General features: G+C 35.3%; 1 protein-coding gene and 1 pseudogene across 2 annotated transcripts in view; both read left to right on the top strand.

Moving 5' to 3' along the window:
* The window catches only part of OLFM3 (olfactomedin 3), a 191,180-nt gene extending 172,566 nt beyond the window's left edge, over nt 1-18,614 (top strand). For both annotated transcript variants that reach the window (XM_027058479.2, XM_015073852.3), the window contains exons 5-6: nt 10,550-10,656; nt 11,740-18,614. In XM_027058479.2, coding sequence (XP_026914280.1) covers nt 10,550-10,656; nt 11,740-12,417 — 785 coding nt within the window. In that variant the 3' untranslated portion in view covers nt 12,418-18,614. The remainder of the gene's footprint in view (nt 1-10,549; nt 10,657-11,739) is intronic.
* Nucleotides 1,598-10,543, top strand: LOC128313941 (60S ribosomal protein L26-like; annotated as a pseudogene).
* Nucleotides 18,615-20,050: the final 1,436 nt, after the last annotated feature.

The raw sequence follows: 20,050 nt of genomic DNA, 5'->3' as shown, positions 1-20,050 counted from the left end.
GCCCTGCTTTTTTTTGCTTCCCAAGAGTAGATGATGATGGCAACAACCATGATCACCCTGATGGTGTGTATGTGTTTTACCACAACCACAAATACCACCTTCTTCTCAGCAACATATAAAAAAACGTCTGTTCATTCCATGTCCAAAGTTCCCTTAATTAGAGTAACAAAAGGGCAAGCCTCAGAACTTCCATTTTGGAGATGAGGAAACTCCACTCCACAGAGTAAGTGCATTATCCAATTTTACATGAGATTTAACGCTGCAGCTTGGATCAGGAACCAGATTTCCTAACACCCACCTCAGCATTCTAACCTGAATGGAATATACTACACAAACAACATTTCCTTGGAAATTTTCTGGGAATTTCTGGAAGTAAAAACACAGACACCTCCCCCAACCAAAAAAAAAAAAGTATAGAAGGACAGAGCATGGTTACTCATGGTGCCTAAATAGATTAAACCACCATCCACTCATGGGGTTCATTTGTTTATTCTCTTTTCCATCTCAGTTTCTCCCTCTCTACTAGATTAAGAAAAGTTCGTTTGCCTTTAGGAATAAACAGTAGCACCAGCACAATAAAAAGTTCCCATGGCCCAATATTTCTCCACCCCCATCTCCCTGTTGCTTCTCCTTTGAAAGAATCTTCAATAGTGCAGCTTTGATTTACAGTCTTCAAAACCAATTGTGATCCAGCTTCTGTTCTTAACACTGTCTTCATTTGCTTCTTGTGATCACCAGTGACTTCTTGTTACTAACTTCCATGGTCATTTTTGTTATCTTATTTTTATTAGATATCTCAGTGGTATTCCCCCCAAGTCAGAACTTCATCCTTCTTAAAAGGTTGTCTTTTCTTCCCTTAACACGACACTATTTTTAAGTCCCATTTGTAGCTTCTTTGGGGCTCTTTTGCTGGGTTGCAATGCCCCAGAGCTCTGTTCTAAATGTCTTTTGTCTTTTCTGTATATACTCTCCCTCTAAGGCAGTATTTAGCCTCTGCCTTTCACTAGACTGTCAAAACTGTGTCTCAAAGGGTGTCTCTGCTCCCTAGATTTTTATATTTTCTTCTTTACACCTCCACTGGCACGCATACTAATCATGAACAACTTAATCTGAATTCTTGATCTTCTCTCTCAAACCCATTTCTTCTTTAATCACTTCATGTGAGTAAATGGCACTACAATCTTCCCAGCTGAACAAGCCAAAATTTGGATGTTATCTTGGACTATCTTTTTAATTTAAGGTTTTCTTCAGTTTCTCTTTTCACTTTACATCCTAGCATCTCTTCTGAAGCCAGTCCTATCAACTTTATCCCCAAAAAAACATAACCCAAGCCATCTACTATTTTCTATCCCCGTCACCACTTCCATCATCTCTCACCTGGACAAATGAGCCAATCTCTTAATTGGTCTTTTCTGCCTATACTGTATTCCCTCTATAATTAATTTCCATTATACTAGCTAGAGTGATCTTTTTTAAATGTAGCTCACATTCTCTCACTACCCCCATCTTCTTACAACTCTGATAGCTTCCCATCATAGCTTGAATAAAATACAAATATTCTGATTTTACCAAAGTTTATTTTTTGGAACACCTCTCCAACCTCTTCTACTTTTCCAAGTGTGCCCTAGACACACTGGCCTTTTTTTTTTTTAATTTCTGCTTCTCTTGCTCACCAAGTATGCCCAGATATAGAGCCTCTGCAAAAACAGTAAGAATAACATTTTTTAAAGTTGTACACACACACACACGTGTGTATCTTCACGTGTGTGTGTGTGTGTGTGTGTGTATAATTTAAACTTACCAATAACCCTGTGAAATAGATATTATTACTGTTGTTATCCATTTGACACTAGGATGTTAAAAACTGTAAAAGATCCCTGGAGGGTAAGTGATAGAATCAGGATCCAAATCTAGACAGTCAGACTCCTTAATTCATACCCCCAGCTTTAAGATGCTGCCTTCTCCTAGCTGATCCACTGTCTGAATGGCCTTTCCTTCAACTTAAGGTTTCAGGGCTTCTTGTCAATTAGATCTCAGATTAAGTATCACCCTTTCTGAAAGGTCCTCCCTACTCATCCTATCTAAAACAGCCCCAGAGTCACTATCAAATTATTCTATTTAAATATCTGCACTAAAATTTTTCCTACCTGATATATTCCTTATTTGCTTCTTTATTTTGTCCCCTCTTTCTTCCCATCAAAATGGAAGCTTCATCAGAAAAAAAAGGTGTCCTTTCTTTCTTACCATTGAAATTCTAGTACATAGGAACAGTGCTCCATGATCATTAAATCTCAGCTTGATAAATGAATGACTAATGAAATGAATGAGTAAATAACTCATTTAAGCTATTATTTTAAAATGTTTATAACTTTAGGATTTTAATTTTTCGCTTGAAGTGTGCTTTGTAGATTAATGCTATAAAATTTCATTTACTCAAAGAATGTCACTGTGCGATGGGAAGTTACAGTGGATCCAGGTCAAACGCAGGTGGCACCAGGAATATAGAGGCTGGCACTGCACACTGTGAGTCACTGGGCAGATGGGAGATAGCTAATAGGTGACCAACATGGAGGAAAAGGATGGAGAGAGGAGTTACGTAGAAGAATCAAAGAATGTAAAACACAAAGTTCATAAATGTTCACAGGAATATGTCTGGCCAGAGACTTATATATAAAATATCTTTATTTGGAACCAGAGCTTACATGGTTCACATGCATATTTTTAAAATGGTTTATATCTGAGAGCACATGGGTGGCTCAGCCAGTTAAGCATCCGGCTTCGGCTCAGGTCATGATCTCACAGTTCATGGGTTCGATCCCTGAGTTGGGCTTTGTGCTGACAGCTCAGAGTCTGAAGCCTGCTTTGAATTCTGTGTCTCCCTCTCTCTCAGCCCCTCCCCTGCTTATGTTCTGTCTCTCTCTCTCTCAAAAACAAACATTAGAACATTAAAAAAAAAAAAAACGGTTTATCTCTAACTTAAAAACCTTTCACTGAAATCTCAAAGTTTACAAAATTGTATTGATTTACTAAATAATAGAGATAAGTTTCCTTCACACAGACAACTACCAATAAGACACATATGTAAGACCAAATAGGTCTAATCAATACGATTGCTAAATGTGTCCTTTTAGACCCTCACATTTTTTTTATAGAAAATTAAACATGGGAAACTAACTGAACTTGCTTGTTTCTATGTTTGACAGTTAACAAGTATGTTTTGTAGGAAACTAAAGGTAAATGTGGTTTAAAATGAGATAAATTTCAAGGAGGATTATCTTAATGGAAACAGTGCCATTATAAATTTTAGTACTCAGGGCTGGCTTTCTAGAATTCTTATTTAATATCAACAGATATTCAGTGCACTTGATACTACATCCTTTTCCTCTCAATGTAGTTTTAGTCTAAAATAACTTCTTTAACTTTCCTTGTCTGTTGATTGAAAAAAGAAAAAGAATAAAATAAGAAATGGGAAGGATAAGCAATGGTATTTTGAGAAGCTGCAACATATGGCCCTATTTTGTCTCCCTGTTCCCCATAAATCCCCAGTACCTAGCACAGTATTGGTACTTAAGCTCTCAGGAAATGGTTGTTAAATGAATAATTATTTTACATTTAAATATTAAATATTGGGGGTGCCTGCATGGCTCAGTCGTTGAGCATTTTACTCTTGATTTCGGCTCAGGTCATGATCCCAGGGTTGTGGGATGGAGATTCTATTCGAGCTCTCTCTGCCCCTCTCCCCCACTCTTGCTCTCTCTCTCTCTCAAATAAATAAATAAATATTAAATATTAATTTTATTCTCTAATGTATTTAGATAAAATGTCCATTGCTACAAGAAGAAAGCCAAATCATTTTTAGTTTATGTGTCAGAAGCTTTTAAGTCCTGGTGTAAATTCTATCTTAATTCCTCATCTAAGTGATCTAGGCTCAGCAGTATCCCTCTGCCATATGGATACAATGCTGGGTAAATCCAGACACCACAGAGGCCAAGACACCCCAAGTGCTGTCAGTTTTGGGAAAGGTTGATTATATGAGATTCTTGGCACGATTCCTAGTCCCAAATATAGTTCTTATACAGCTTTTATCTATCCAACTCAATTCATATTAAAGCTATGTTACATAAACTGAGTCCAGAGGCTCATTCACACCCATAAAATGAATCAGCATATGAAATACACACATATCTGAGGCATATATTGACTCCTGCTTTGTCCAAACTGTGCTTCAGTCATCAGGCAGTAGACCTATGTTAGGGGAGGTGACTTTGCTGATAAAGGTTAAAAATCTCACTCTGAGTTTTAATGATATAGTCTGGCCATCTAAAATGTTAAGTCAAACTCCGTAACTATAAATTCTCCATTCACTTTCAGTGTTAATACAATTTGAGATCAGTATAACTTCTTACTGTGTTTTCACTTGGCCATTTCCTCCGGATATAAGGTGTTATGGAAATGAACATTCCATTATGTTCATGTTTCATATGGAGACATTATACTGATCTATATCCAGATAAGTTTTAACTGACTTCTGAGATTTCAGGTATTTTTTTTTCAAAAGTTCATTCATCTTTAAAAGATACTTTTCACTCTTCCCTTTTGTGGCCATCACTGAATGCCAGTGGCCAAAATGAAATTGAATCCCTTTGTGACTTCTGACTACAGCAGGAACTGTAAAAGGCATTTCAGTGCACCTTCACACATCAGCAGGAAGACTATGTCTTCCCCTCTTCCCAAAAGCTCAGACAGAAGTACAATGTTCAACCCATGCCCTTACAAAGAGATGATAAGGTGCAGGTTGTATGAAGACACTACATAAGGTCAGCAAATTGGCAAAAGTAGTGCAGATTCACAGGAAGAAATATATAACCTACACTGAATGAGTACAGTGGGAGAGGCAAATGGCACAACTATCCGTGTGGGCACTCACACTAGCAAGGTGCTTATCGGTAGACTAAAAGTGGATAAAGAGTCTCGAACATAATAAAGCTAAATCTTACCAAGTAAGAAAGGAAGAGGGCAAATATAAGGAAGAAACAATTGAGAGGTACAGGAAAAAAGTAATCTTATATACAACTTCCAATAAAAACTGTTAAAAAATAAAACTAAGATATTTTCCAAGAAATTTTAGACTCCTGTGCAAAGTGGGTCATGTTTTTCCTAGGTCATAGTCATTAGTTTGAAATAAAATGCACACCATTTCTCCTTGAATTACATGCATAATACCTCTTAGTACAGCTCCTACACATGTACTAACAAATGTAATCACCTATTAACTTTTAACCTCTCTACGAAATAACTGATGAATATAATTCCTGATAAGGATCCTAATTTTTTAGGATTGAAATAATTAGAGGGAAAGGTTGCCATGTCCATTGTGAGAAGGAGATGCAAGTTTAAAAAACCCAATTTCAATCTGGTCCTTACAGGATTAAAGCCTAATTAAAAATCAGAATAATAACAGGTTTCATTTTTGGAGACTATTTCTATCTTCAATTTCCATCTACTTCCTGAACTTGCATGGAAGCAAGGCATTTAAAAACCTGGAAATTTTTTTTTAATAGCACATATATAGATGTGATTTTTACTTTTTTAAATTTATTGACTAATATTAAGTTTTTGCAACTGTTTTAACTTTTAAAATTATAATTTAATTACTGTATGGACATGACTAGAAAATTATATGCTTAGAATAAAAAGCAAGCCTCCTTTCTCCAGGAGCAACCACATTTCAGTTTAACTTTAGGGCTTCAGGTGGTGAAATCCAGACTCTAATGCTATGTTTCTTTTTCCTTTTTTTTTTTTTTTTTTTTTTTTTTTAATCAATTTTGGACAACATTTACTGACTTTTGCTCTGCAAAATGCAGACTTAAGTCACTTAGCCAAAGCCACTTCCTTGTCTCCTCATTATATGCTTTTAGGACTATTCACAGTTCAACCCTTAGCAACTTTGTAACTTCAAGCCTCCTATTTACAACTTTATTGTTTTTTTCAACAACTACAGGAAAGCTCTTAACACCCTATTTTTAAGTATGATGTGAATTACATCTCCTTTCTTTCATCTCTTTTCCTAATTTTTAGTTCTTTCATAGTGTGAAGTTTATTCTTCTAGGTTATCATGGTTGGAAACATTTTGTTGTTTCTATAATCACAGAATAGATGAAATATTTATTAAGTATTCTGTAATTAGTTCATGGGCTGATTCTGTAAGCCAAACGTGAGTTTTATTATTTGTTATTTATGTCATTATTATGACCATGTTCATGTTGTTCTTCTGGAGCTCAGTGGTGGACTCTGATATATTCCTTTTCTCTAAAAGTCCAAGGTCATATCCGTGCCATTCAAAAGTGAGAATTACTACAGTTAAGTTCAAATAAATTTTCTTTTTACGTATGTACTTCAGTAATTGCCTTCACTATACCCACCTTTTCTTAGAGGATCTCACCCAATATTTCTGTATCAATTCCTCTTCTGAGACCTCCTTCCTGCAGATGTTTGTTCTGGACTAATCTCTCTCCAGATCTAGTGCACAGTTGTCCTTCTTGGGCAAGAAGTTACTGTTTTCCTGATCTCATGCCTTGCCCGGTCTTGGCTTACTGTTTATTTTGTTACAGTATATCCTCAGGTAACTTTTTAAGAAAAAGTACACTGTAGGTAAACTTTTGGAAAGTTTTCATGTGAGACCAGATCCTTATTCTATTTTCCTCTGATTTTTTTTGTCCTTGAATAAACTGATTATTGTCTTCCAGCATCCAGTATCACTAAGCCCAATGCCAGTCTAATTCCCATCTGTTTGCACGTGACCAATTCCCATTCTTTCTCTGAAAAAGTTCCAATGTCTTCTCTATTATTAATCTAAAATTTCAGTAATTTTTTTAAGAGTAAATCTTTTTCCATTCATTAGGGCATGACCTTTTTATAAAAATTTTTTAAGGTTTATTTTTAAGAAAGAGACAGAGCATGTGGTGGGGAGGGACAGAGAGAAAGAGAGAGAGAGACACCCAGAATCTGAAGCAGGCTCCAGGCTCCAAGGTGTCAGCACAGAGCCCAACGCGGGGCTCGAACCCACAAATATAGGTATCATGACCTAAGCCGAAGTCAGATGTTTAACTGACTGAGCCACCCAGGTGCGCCCCTATGGCATGACCTTTTAATCTGAACAAAGGTTTCCCCCACTATCTCAGATTACTACAGAATTCCTATGAAAACTTTCCAAAGCCAAAATGGTAGAAAGTAAAGAAGCAATTACTATTAATGTATATGGAAATTTCTAAGCATTTCCAGACCCAAAAAAATAATCTCTCAGGTTTTTCTGATCCCTTAGGGCACATCTTGCTAACAGATGCTCAAAATAAATCCAGATAAAGCACGGATGCTCTTAGACATAGTTCAAAGCTATGGCAGCTTGATGGTAAGATGCCAAGTGTGGTTCCCAGGGAACCATATGGTAGTATGAACTCCCAGGGAGTTTGGTGACGCCATTCTCACTTCTAGGGGTAACACAAACTTTTGAAGGGCAGAGGATACCCTGTTTTTAGGTTGGTAACTAGGGAAATATCCTGTATAATTTCTTTGATAATTTACTTTTTCTCTCTCCTTTCATTCTAAAAACTTGGCCTTCAGATGTAGGAGCTTCTGGGTTGATTCTACATGCATCCATATTTTTTCTGTATTGTCTATCTTTTTGATTTGAGACCGATGTTTATCTTCCAACCTATTTTTTAAAATGTACTATTTTTAATTGCCAGTAGCTCTTTTGTGTTTTCGTTTTACAGTGAACAGTTTACAGTATGCAAAACTCTACAGATATTAGGATCTCTTCTCTCTGTATTATCTCTCTTCTTATGGGGTCTGTTTTCTCTGCACTTTTAGTCATTCTTGTTGTAAGCTTTTTGAAAATGAGTGCTTACCTTTGCTTATCCATTCATTTTTAAAGATCTGAACAATAAATCTACTTGGAAACTGTACTTAGGTAGGGCTTGTCACTCTATTCCCTAGTGAGTAAGGTAGGAGACTACCAATGTCAGAATGCAAGAGCCTTCATTCTGGAGCTCCAATGCCTACATTAGTTGCCCTAATCCTTTTCAAGTATTTAACACAGATTTGTAGATTTTTTTAAAACTGCCTCCTGGGGTCCTGGATCTAGGGATGAAGACAGGATCAACTGCTCTTCAGGCATGCTTTCAGTGGTGGCCTGTTTTCAGGGCCCTATATCACCAATACCCTCACAGGAACCGTTTCTGAGTCCTTTCTCTTCTTCAAAGCAAAGCAGCTCCCTTCTTAGCACTTGCCTCCTCTGCCTGGACACTAATGCATCTTATCTTATCCTACATCTTTAATTACCACTCTCCATCACCTTCTGCCTTTTAGAAATTGGTTGAAGTTTCTTCTCCACTGTCTCTTATACCATTCTCTCTGCTTTGGGCTTTTTTTCACCCATGTGTTTCTCCTTTATTATCATTTTAATTAGATCTTAGATAAGAAAGAAGATGAAAATATTTATTAGTCCATCATATTTAAGCCAGAGTTACTTTCGTATTTTACCTAATTTATCTACTTCTATTTTGTTTAATAAGAATTCATTATTCATGCCTAAGGGGGCAAATATGTTCTGTGGTATTTTTCAGGAGATGGGGTATCTTCCAATTTCAATTCACTTGAGATTTTCATGCACTTATCATCCATGAACTTAGAAATATTTACATAGGACATCATTAAAGATCATATTACTTTCATTTACTGTGCTTTCAGAGAACATACTCAACAAGATTCATTCAGAATACATTTGTTTTTGTCTAGTTCAAACTAATACCACTTACCCATATACTGTTCCTATGTTTACATCGAGTTGATACAGTCTTAACAGGTTTAACCCAACAATTTGCTATTCAATATAGATAATGTCATAAAATCTCTTTAATTATCTGCCTAGTTTATCAGGTATAAGGAAACCGAATTCATTTATATAAAGTATATAAAAATGCCATCATATCTAATTTCTTTCACAAAAGGAGAAAAAAAATGTATTCCATTCAGGTTTCATGAAGTGTTAGAGATTATTAAATTTGCACTTATCACTGAAATAATACAAAATATAATGTTATCACTCATCATCATCCTACCTGAACAGCTTAGTATTCTGCCAGTTACTAATTATTCTTACCAGAAGCATATATAGAGAAAAAAAGAGTCAAAATAAACTCCAAGCTAGAGAGTTAGTTATGTCCTTGATTTGCTTTAGGAATTTTTTTTTTCCTTGAAGTTTGTTTATTTTTGAGGGAGAAAGAGAGAGAGCGGGGAGGGGCAGAGAAAGAGAATCCCAGACAGGTCCCACACTGTCAGCACAGAGCCCAACAAGGGCTGGATCTCATCAATTGTGAGATCAGGACCTGAGCAGAGATCAAGAGTCAGTCATTAACTGACTGAGCCACCTAGGGGCCCCAGGAATCTGTTATCTTCCAAATACATGGGAATAGGAACTAACTAGAAATTTATCAATTCCAAGGATAGGCAGAGAAGGGTGGAAGAAACACTGAACTAACAGAACAACAAAGAAAAAGTAGGTAAAAAAAACATAAAGGGGGGAAAAGGGGGTGTAAATGGATAGGATATTCTTTTAGACTAAAGGTCAATCAACATTGATAGGCATTCATATTGCCCTTCACAATGTGTAAAGGTCACTTTTAATTTTTGCTATTTAAAGTCTTTTAAAATGCCTGGGTTTCTGTTTGGTTTAGGTTTTGGCATTTATGAAGTCTGAAGCTTTCCTAAAATCTTACACTTAGGGTGATAAAAATATAATTTTTCAAGAAAGTCATTAATTTTTCATGTGCATTACATTGATTGATACTCTATCTTTCATTGCATGTGCCTACAGGGTCTGGAGGGCTTGAGTTTTTTGTGATTTTGTGTTTGTTTGCACCTTCAATGGCTGCTGTATCAGGCCCTGCCATCTGCACAAGGCATACCCTTCAAAACTCTACCTCTTTCAGGTAGACTGAATTTTTATTGTATATTCTATAAATATATCTTTCAAAGGAGCTGCTCATTCACCAACACAAACTTTAAATCAGCTTACAGAGTTCTTTCTGGCCTGTATAAATTGTCCAAAATCTCTAGGCATGGGGTGGAGGAGGGACAGGAGAGCAGGTGATCAGGTAAACAGGCCCGTGGTAAATTTGTTTATTTTTTCTGACTTCTTTATTAAGATGAAGCAGCTGCTAAAGTGGTATAAAGACAATGGCTTTCCTCACTATTTCTTTCCAGATTGTACAAATCATTTCCCATTTTAAAACACCCATTCTTGAGATTTAGAGCCCTGAAAAAGCCAAGTATTCATGGTTCAAATTATAGTTAAATGCACAGTACCCTACATGAATGATCATTAATTCAGAATATGTGATATTAATCTCATGGTTTTGCTTTGTTTCAGGATCCCTATCTTACTCTTGAAAATCGTATGAGTGTGGTGGGAGTTTGACTGTGGTTTAAGTATGCGTGTTGCAATCATTGTTCATGTTCACCCAACATGTTTATGTTTTTCTAATTTCAGCATGTGGCAAATTGATGAAAATCACAGGCCCAATTACAGTCAAGACATCTGGAACCCGATTTGGTGCTTGGATGACGGATCCTTTAGCATCTGAAAAAAATAACCGAGTATGTTGCTTCCACAAATGTCTTTGCTTAGGATTATGTTTTATTTGCACTTTATATCGATTGAACTATTTGTTTTCTTCAGGAATATTAGTTTCAACTTGAAAAGTGTTACACTGTTTGCAAGTATTCTTAGTTTGATAACATTAGCATATCTACAGCAACCTTATTTTGGTAAAATGTTCCATCTTACAATTCACAAGTCAGTCTAATTGCTCTAATAGTCTGTTTTATGCTAGGAAAAAATGCTTATTACAAGTATACAAAATTTTCTATATACTCCTTCTAAAACCTGTTCCTTAGCGTAAGAAAAAAAATAACACTAAATGACAAACTCAAGAGCTAACCAATTTGGTAAACAAGGTGAAGCATCTCTGGATTCTAAAGGTAATTGTAAAGTCAATAGCACTGAAACTTTTGGGGTGCATTTTCATAAGCTCACAGTGCCTGTATTAGGCAAATCAACATACTGGAAACTTACCACAGCTCTACTTACAGTCTATTACAGAATTCAGTTTATGTTAACATTCTCAGGGGTTACATCCAAATGAGATTAGTAGCTAAATTAGTAAAATAGTTTCACTAAAGAGTAGTTGTACTTATAAGGCGATCCAGTGAACAAGCATTACTAGAAGTTTGTATGGTATCAATAAAGGAGAAATAAATTAAATGTGTAAAACTAGACCATATATTTTTCAGAGCAAAAGATGGAATAAATTTGCTGCAGGTGGTATTTTTTGCAGTTATCACATTGCACAGATTGTAAAACTGAACAAAGTGATGTGATTTGCATTGACACGTGTTTAGTTCACTCAGTCATATGCACTGAATGGTCAAATAAATAAAAAGGGCAAAAAGAAAATCAACTTCAAAGCAGTAAAGTCAGTTGTTTACTTTCCACATGGAAAATGCCACTATTTTTGCCTGTAGTACTATCACATTGTAAGAGGTCACCAGTAAGATGATGTGGTTTCCAGATCCTGAGAACAGGGATATTAATATATGTTGACTCTGTCTTTATTTTGGAATTCTCAGAAAATTACAGAGTTTAGTCACTCCTTTTATTTTTTCCCCCCTTTTCCTCAGGTCTGGTACATGGACAGTTATACTAACAATAAAATTGTTCGTGAGTACAAATCAATTGCAGACTTTGTCAGTGGGGCTGAATCAAGGACATACAACCTCCCTTTCAAATGGGCGGGAACTAACCATGTTGTCTACAACGGCTCACTCTATTTTAACAAGTATCAGAGTAACATCATCATCAAATACAGCTTTGATATGGGGAGAGTGCTTGCCCAACGAAGTCTGGAGTATGCTGGTTTTCACAATGTTTACCCCTATACATGGGGTGGATTCTCTGATATCGACCTAATGGCTGATGAAATTGGGTTGTGGGCTGTGTATGCAACTAACCAGAATGCAGGCAATATTGTCATCAGTCAACTTAACCAAGATACCCTGGAGGTGATGAAGAGCTGGAGCACTGGCTATCCTAAAAGAAGTGCAGGGGAATCTTTTATGATTTGTGGGACACTATATGTCACCAACTCCCACTTAACTGGAGCCAAGGTGTATTACTCATATTCCACCAAAACCTCTACATATGAGTACACGGACATTCCTTTTCATAACCAATACTTTCACATATCCATGCTTGACTACAATGCAAGAGATAGAGCTCTTTATGCCTGGAACAACGGTCACCAGGTCCTGTTCAATGTCACACTTTTCCACATCATTAAGACTGAGGATGACACATAAGCAAATGTAATTTGTTTTCATTTATCTAAACAGTGTCATTTGTGATAAACTCTATAGAATCCCTTCTGTTGTTCCTTTATTAGAACTTCTCATCATTTCTCCAAAGCATTTTTTTATTATCAAGTTGGTTTTTCAAAAATACAGCTGAGCCTGTCTAAATCAGCCTGTTGGAAACACATCTTAACTCCTAAATTTACAGGGCCTATCATGTCCTTGTCATGAAAAGCACTAAAAAGAGTTTAAATGGCTAAAGTCATAGTTTTGCAAAAGATTAATGATCTGCCTTATATTAGAGTCAGAGACTAATGATGGCTTAAATGCATGAATGTTTTTTTTTTTTTAATCGTCATTTTTTACTGTCTTTTGCTCTACATCAGGAAATATTTTGGTAGGAATTAGGGGAAAAAAAGCACTTTCCTCCCATTTCTAAAAAAGATTTAAGGATTTTATTTATATGGAAAAATTATAGTACTCATTTTGCTGTTCTAGAATTCTCTGATGCGGTGCTGTACAGTCATTTTTAAATCTCTTGCTAACATTTTATTGGCAATATGTATTTCTACCATTGCAACCACCATTGTGCAATTGTATCTCTTCACTTCTGTGAAAGTAAGTAATATTTTTTATAAAATACACTGAAGTTTAATCTCAGTAATTATTATGGGCCAATTTTCAAGTGTGGTCAAGAAGGAAACATCTTCAACTTAACCCTTTATTTAAAACTATAAACCAGAAGAAAAAAAAATCAAACTAAATCCCTTACGTAGAATATTTATATTACCCCAGGTTTATCAGACCACTAACACTGAATGCTAAATCTGATTCCGTAAGGATGAGTTACTCTGTTCACTTCACTGAAAGCAACCCTTATTGTCGCTCGCAAAAAATGCAACAGAGTCAGAAAATTTGGATTTGACTGGATTTTACTCATTTATTATTCAACTAAACAAATTTTGTTCTTCCTAATATATAGTGTTGTAACTTAAGTTTTTACACACAACTTGCAACTTGTGTCAGGAATCTGAAAGTACATGAAGCACATAAAAAAGACTCTTAGAAAGAAACTTCCTGTGATGTCATCTAGATTTACATTATGAGCTGTAGAGGGTTACTGGCAATATCAGTGTGAAAAAAAATAGCAAGACTTGGAAGTTGTCTGTGCGGTTTAAATGTACAAAAAAAACAATTCAGAAAACAAGATGAGAAAGCAACCCTCTGTTACCCTGATTCGCTATGTGTGCAAAATAATGTAACCAAAAAAGAAAGCTTTAGTAATATTTTATGTTAATAATTCCAAAAACATAATCAGTATTTATCACACATTTCACTGAGTTTGGACGTACTTTCCATATATTAAGAATACTTACCTAAGTCAGTTTTGCAGAAACTAGTGTGGGTTGGTTTCATAACTTAAAAAGTATATTCTATAACAAATAATGTATAACTTAAATTGTGGTAAATGTTTAGTTTCACACGTACATACTAACAACTTTCTTTTAAAGTAAGGATATAATAATTCAGATAAAGCACTGTGTAAAAAAAATGCTAACACTTAAGAGTAATTCATTTCAAATGTCACAAATAAAACATACTTCTCAAATATCTCACTGTCAAGGTCATAGGATTAAATAACTCACTCTCGAGACTGTGAAAGTTTAGCAAAGATTTCTTTTCCTTTTTGCCTATAAAAAGTTAGCATGACTTAGTGACCACTCGGGTCCTTTTGCAAGGTTGTCTTCTCTTTCAAAATGTTTATATGAGTTCTCCTCTGTTTTTGAGAGTTAGAAAATTTAGGGGATTCACTTGCCATTGTATACACATCACAAATATAATCAGCCAGTACTTTGTATATCAAGAGTTTGTATGAAGAAAGTCAATTTCAAAAATGAATGAATTTTTAAGGAGATGGCCTCTGATGGATATCTGGGTCTTCATTACTTGTTTTTGTTTTTTTTTAATGATGTAATATAGTATCACACACATTTGAAACCTGGATGATCACAGCTTTTTTGTGAGATGTGCAGCTTGTAAAGCACTCTATTGTTTTCTATGTAAGGTTTCATCACCATATCCAATTTACAGTGTATGTGCTGCTAGGGCAAGCACAGATTTTATTATTGTCATCGAGTTTAAAATATTTGCATTAAACATTTACAGTTCAAAAGCATTTTTCTTAATAAATTATCAGTTTTGTGCCTGAAATAAGAACTTACTCTAATCACTTTTTTTTAATCTCAAATTTTATGAGGGAAATAATATTTTTAAATCACCTACATAATCCAATCAGTAAAAAAATCCGAGCTCAGAAGTCTTAATCCTAAATGAACTGTGTAACTGGTATTTTCTGAATTAATCAGATCATTAACAAACTGCCATGTCATTCAAGTAACAACAGAATCATGGTCTGAGTTTATGTGACATCTGGATTTGTGGCACTTGAATCACAACACTTATTATCTAAACTTACATCTATTAGTTCATAAAATGATAGTGTTTTAGTATATTATCAATATGTAGGATAAAAGAAAATAATGGTAGATGCCTAAATTTAACATTATAATTGGATAAGATTTACCATAAACTCACAATCTTTGGATTTTATCACCATACTCAGTCATTTCATTTTTGCAATCCATAGTACTCCTTCTAATTCAACACTGTCTTCAGAAATAATTTATTCCTAAGAAAATGGTCTTTATACCGGAAAATATCTACCAAACTTACAAGTATAAATTTTTCCAACAGAAGAATTATTTTTTAATGTAACTATATAAAGTTTTTCTTATGTTCTGCTAAAAATAAAAGGTATTTTCCTACTAAGGTAAGTGTTACATATTATAATCCTTTATTTTCCTTTTTTTCCCCCAAAAAACAAATTAAAAAGAAAAATCCTACTGGTCTCCCTACCACTCAGGATTACCAAATCATTTCTGCAAATGCTAAATTTGAATGTAATTGATAGCAAAATTTAAAGTATCCCTTTGAGTTAGAATCAATATGAAAGATATAGACATTTCAGAGTTTCTAAAAGCTATGCCTTCTAAAAATATATATCAGATACTTTTGTAAACAGAATTTTAAAATGGCATCTTGCTGACTTGACAAGGAAGGTATAATTATATCCTTTATGTACACCTTGAGTTCCTAAGGCACTATAAAACAATGGACATTTACAGATAGTTACTTTGCCATCTCCATCACCACATGGTAAGTCGACCACAAGAAGAACTACTATAAAGTGGTCTACCTCTCACTATAGGCAGGGAGCATTAAATTAAAATTTAGCTGTTATAGGATGACACCAAGCCTTAATCTCTGACTGCTCATAGCTAGAAATAGTCATTTCTCAAAAGGCTCAGAGGCACTAAATATCACTCAATTCAGTAGGCTGTATCCATACTGAAATTAAGATCATGGAACGGTTTCTGGTTCTACAATTAAGCAAGCTCAGCATAAATAAATCTCTTAACTAAAATTTTTTCATAATGAGTGACTCTCCAGAGAAGGTCTGGAGGCTTTATAAAATATATTCTTTTGAATTGAGCTTACACTGGAAAAAATACAATGAAAACATTAGCTTATGGGAGAAAAACCAACTTCAAATTCCTTTAGCTATTTTTCTATAAAATACTGAATTCAACTGATGACAGTCTATTGAATAGAAAATTGTTCTACCCTTTAACCAATCAGAAAGAAAGCCTCCCAAAATGACTTTACCAAGCTGATTTATCTGATTCCCATCTTAAAATTATGTTATACAATTTATCCCTTTGGGTTGAACAATTCCATTACGCTTAGAGGAATTTTAATCCTGTTTAAGCCTGCTTTGTCTCCAAAATGTCAAACCAGATGGCAGAAAACTTATCCCCTTTGAAGCTCAATTTATTGATTGCCATATAAGCTTTACAAGTATAAATTATTACTAAACACAACTTGGAAACGATATAACGACATAGAATTGTACCTTGCCAAAAGTACACAGTACCTTTCATAACTACAACCATCTTAAAACATTAATCCTAGTTACAGATGTGAAACAGCATGGTAAATGTGGAGAAGTTATCAGGAATACCTTAGTGCTGCAAGAAGTTTCTTGATAAACCATACACACAAATGCAGTTCAGTACTAATTTGCATCCCTACCAGTGCCATAGTCTGCCTAGAAGAGCTTGCACCCATTTTCTTAAAGAAAATAAACTAAAATATTGCCATAATATATCATTCCCTACTGCAGCCAGACCTGGAAGTATCACTTTATCAGCAGACATTTCCAAAAAATGAATATTTATGACAAAGGTCTTGAAGACATCTCAAGAAACAGACTGACTAAAAGAAACATTAGCCATTTTAAATTTAAGCATGTCAGAGAAATTTATCATATTGAGCTTGGTAAGACACACCCAGCTAAGCTCTTTGTATCACTCTTTTTTTTTTTTTTTTAAGGTTATTTTCAGAGACAGAGACAGAGCGAGACAGAATGTGAGTGGGGGAGGGGCAGAGAGAGAGGGACACACAGAATCTCAAGCAGGCTCCAGGCTCTGAGCTGTCAGCACAGAGCCCGACGGTGGGCCCAAACTCACAGATGGCGAGATCATGACCTGAGCCAAAGTCGGATGCCCAACTGACTGAGCCACCCAGGTGCCCCTGTATCACTCTTAACTTCACATGAATTCATATATATTACCAATATATAGTGTTATGGGCTTTCCAACTAGTAAATACTGCATTATTTGTTTATTTGAAAAATAATTCCTGAACAAAACTGTGTGCTAGACAATACAGTTGTCAACAAAGTCTTCATGTGCTTAAATTTTAGTTAGAACAGGCTGCAATGAAAAATAAGTTCTGATTGTACTAGTTGTTGTGAAGGAAATAAATACTTTAAGTCATAAAAGTGAGTGGATGTTTACTAGGGCAGAGGTGGGTAGGAAGTGATGTAATGAGGAATAGTGAAGAGAGATCTCTCTTAGAAGCAGCCTACCATGGTAAATTCAGTCAAAGAATGGAATGTCACAATCCCATCCCCATACAAAATGTAACCTCTTCCTTATGTTCCTATTTATCCGTAGATCAAATATTTCTTAATATTTCTCTATTACAGAAGGTTTTTTTGTTTTTTTTTTTTAACTCAGAGTTTAAGGATACACTTCTGGGGATGGATGAACCCTGAAAACATGTGCTAAACTTAGTGTTTATATGTGGCTATACATTCTTTCATGTAGAGGATTTACAACTTTCATCATATTCTCAAAGAACCATGACCCAAAAGATCACCACTATGTCAATGCAATCTAATTTAATCCCAAATTTATTAACATCTTTATGACAAGCACTGAATGTCTGTTATCTGTCTTGTAATCCAAGAATTTCAGCAGAGAGGAAAACTTGCTTCTATCAACATCCTAATATCAGTATTTTTTTTTCCTCAGAACTCAAGATTCAGTTGTTCTCTATAAGAACTCTAAAGGGATTTAATATTTTACAAATCTTACTATTTTTCTACAATCCAGTCTTTAGGGCACCTTCTTGCCAGATTCAGTGACCCAGAGTGTCTATTATAAGGCTCCTATAACTATTTGAGTCAGGAAAACATTCTTTTTAATTCTAACGCAGCCTCTTGGCAGCCCTGTTAGAATCTGACTGAAATTGAGCAGATGTGGTGTGCTTCATCAAATTTAACTGCAAACTCCTCTTCTGAAATTAGCAACGGCGGCAACACAGAAATAGCAAAAAAGAAAGGTTCTAACACTTGCCTTGGTTCAGACGTTATTGTAATTGATATGCATGCAATCTACAGCTATAAAAAATAAAGATTTTTTATTAAAAAAAAAAAAACTCCAGTCACATTTATAAAGTCATGACAAATAGAATCAGTGCCACCTCTGTCAGTGAAGTTTCTCTTCCCCTCCCCCAAGAGCTTAAGACATTCATTAGCTTCAACTTCAATGTGAACCAAAATAATAAAAAAGTATTTTTATTCTCTCTCCAGTGTCTTTATTAAACTCCATTAGAAACTACTCTTGGAACACGAAGTATGCGCTGAAAAAGAAACCAAACATGTCTCTATATAAGTAATGAGTTCTTATATTTATATGATATTTCTGCCCTTCAGGTAAAGTTTGGCCCATCAAAGTGGCTAAAATGTGTAATTAATTTGCAATTAGCTTTTCTTGCCCTTCTTTAAAAATGTTCACTAAGGGGCGCCTGGGTGGCGCAGTCAGTTAAGCGTCCGACTTCAGCCAGGTCAGGATCTCGCGGTCCGTGAGTTCGAGCCCCGCGTCAGGCTCTGGGCTGATGGCTCAGAGCCTGGAGCCTGTTTCGGATTCTGTGTCTCCCTCTCTCTCTGCCCCTCCCCCGTTCATGCTCTGTCTCTCTCTGTCCCAAAAATAAATAAACGTTGGAAAAAAAAATTTTTAAATGTTCACTAAAAAATTAAAAAGTAAATAAAAAACCATAACCAAAAGAACCCTTTCCATTGTCCATTGCTTTGCTTTCTGTTTTTCAAGGCAATTTCATTTCTATTTTTCATGTAAGGCTTTACAACATCCTTATAGAAAAGGGAGGGCTAACGTTATTATCCTTATTTTACAAGTAACAAAGCAGAGCATTTACATTTCAATGTTTATGTTTCTCCACAGATATTCCACTTTACACTAAATATGTTCCAAACCAAAATACTTAGCTTTCCTTCGCCTGCACCCCCCCCCAACTCTGCTTTTCCTTCTTAACCTCAAGTTAACAAAAATATCATCCCATCCTCAGCCTCCCTTCTTATATCTTTGGCTCTTTACATGTACCTTCACTCATATAACACTTCCATAAATAAAATACGATAAAACTTAAACATGTCTAAAATCTAAATCAATGCCTATTTCAGTTTTGTTCTCAACGATTACCTCCCAATTTGTTCTGTTCACTCCTTGTTTCCTAGCTCTCTTCAATCCACCCTCTCATCTCCATTTCTAGACTCAGAATTGAGTACCCTGTTTGGAAATGCTTCTTTTGAATACTGACCTCTGATTCCTCTCCAGTTTTACTTTTTGCTTTGGCCAAGGGCACTTCCAATCAGCTATGGCTTTATGAAATGCTCCATGACCAAGCAAGCCCCTCACCTTCTAACTCAGACTAAAGAGTAAAGTTTATACCTTCTTTCATAATCCACATTCAAGACTGACCTCTTACTCGTTCATTAAATTCTTATTTATCATTCACAATTCACTTAAAATATTACTTTATATCTGAGGTCTATAAAAAAATTCATTCTTTTGTGCTCCCAAAGTATTAATCTTGTATTATTGAAATTATAGCATAACATTATTTGTTTCCTCCAAGTTAGTGTGGTCTTCTCAAGTGTAGGGGCAATTATTTCCCTTATACATCTTCACAGTGTCTGACACCGAATAATCCCACAATAAATGTTAACAACCAAAGAAGATGGAATATCTTCTCATACCTAAAAACATGAACCACTTGGTTCCATTCTAAGAATATCATGAGAAATTAACTTTTCCAAATGTACTGTATTGGAAATAAATTCCCATCTCTTACTAAATTAAGCTTTTAAACACAGGAAGTACAAAAAAAGGTAAAAATAGCTTCATTTACTCTCAGGTGAATTGTTCTCTCCATGATA

Source organism: Acinonyx jubatus, chromosome C1, assembly GCF_027475565.1.
Source record: "Acinonyx jubatus isolate Ajub_Pintada_27869175 chromosome C1, VMU_Ajub_asm_v1.0, whole genome shotgun sequence".
Taxonomy (NCBI): domain Eukaryota; kingdom Metazoa; phylum Chordata; class Mammalia; order Carnivora; family Felidae; genus Acinonyx; species Acinonyx jubatus.
The sequence above is the reverse complement of the archived record's forward strand: the minus strand, read 5'-3'. Positions and strand labels throughout refer to the sequence as shown.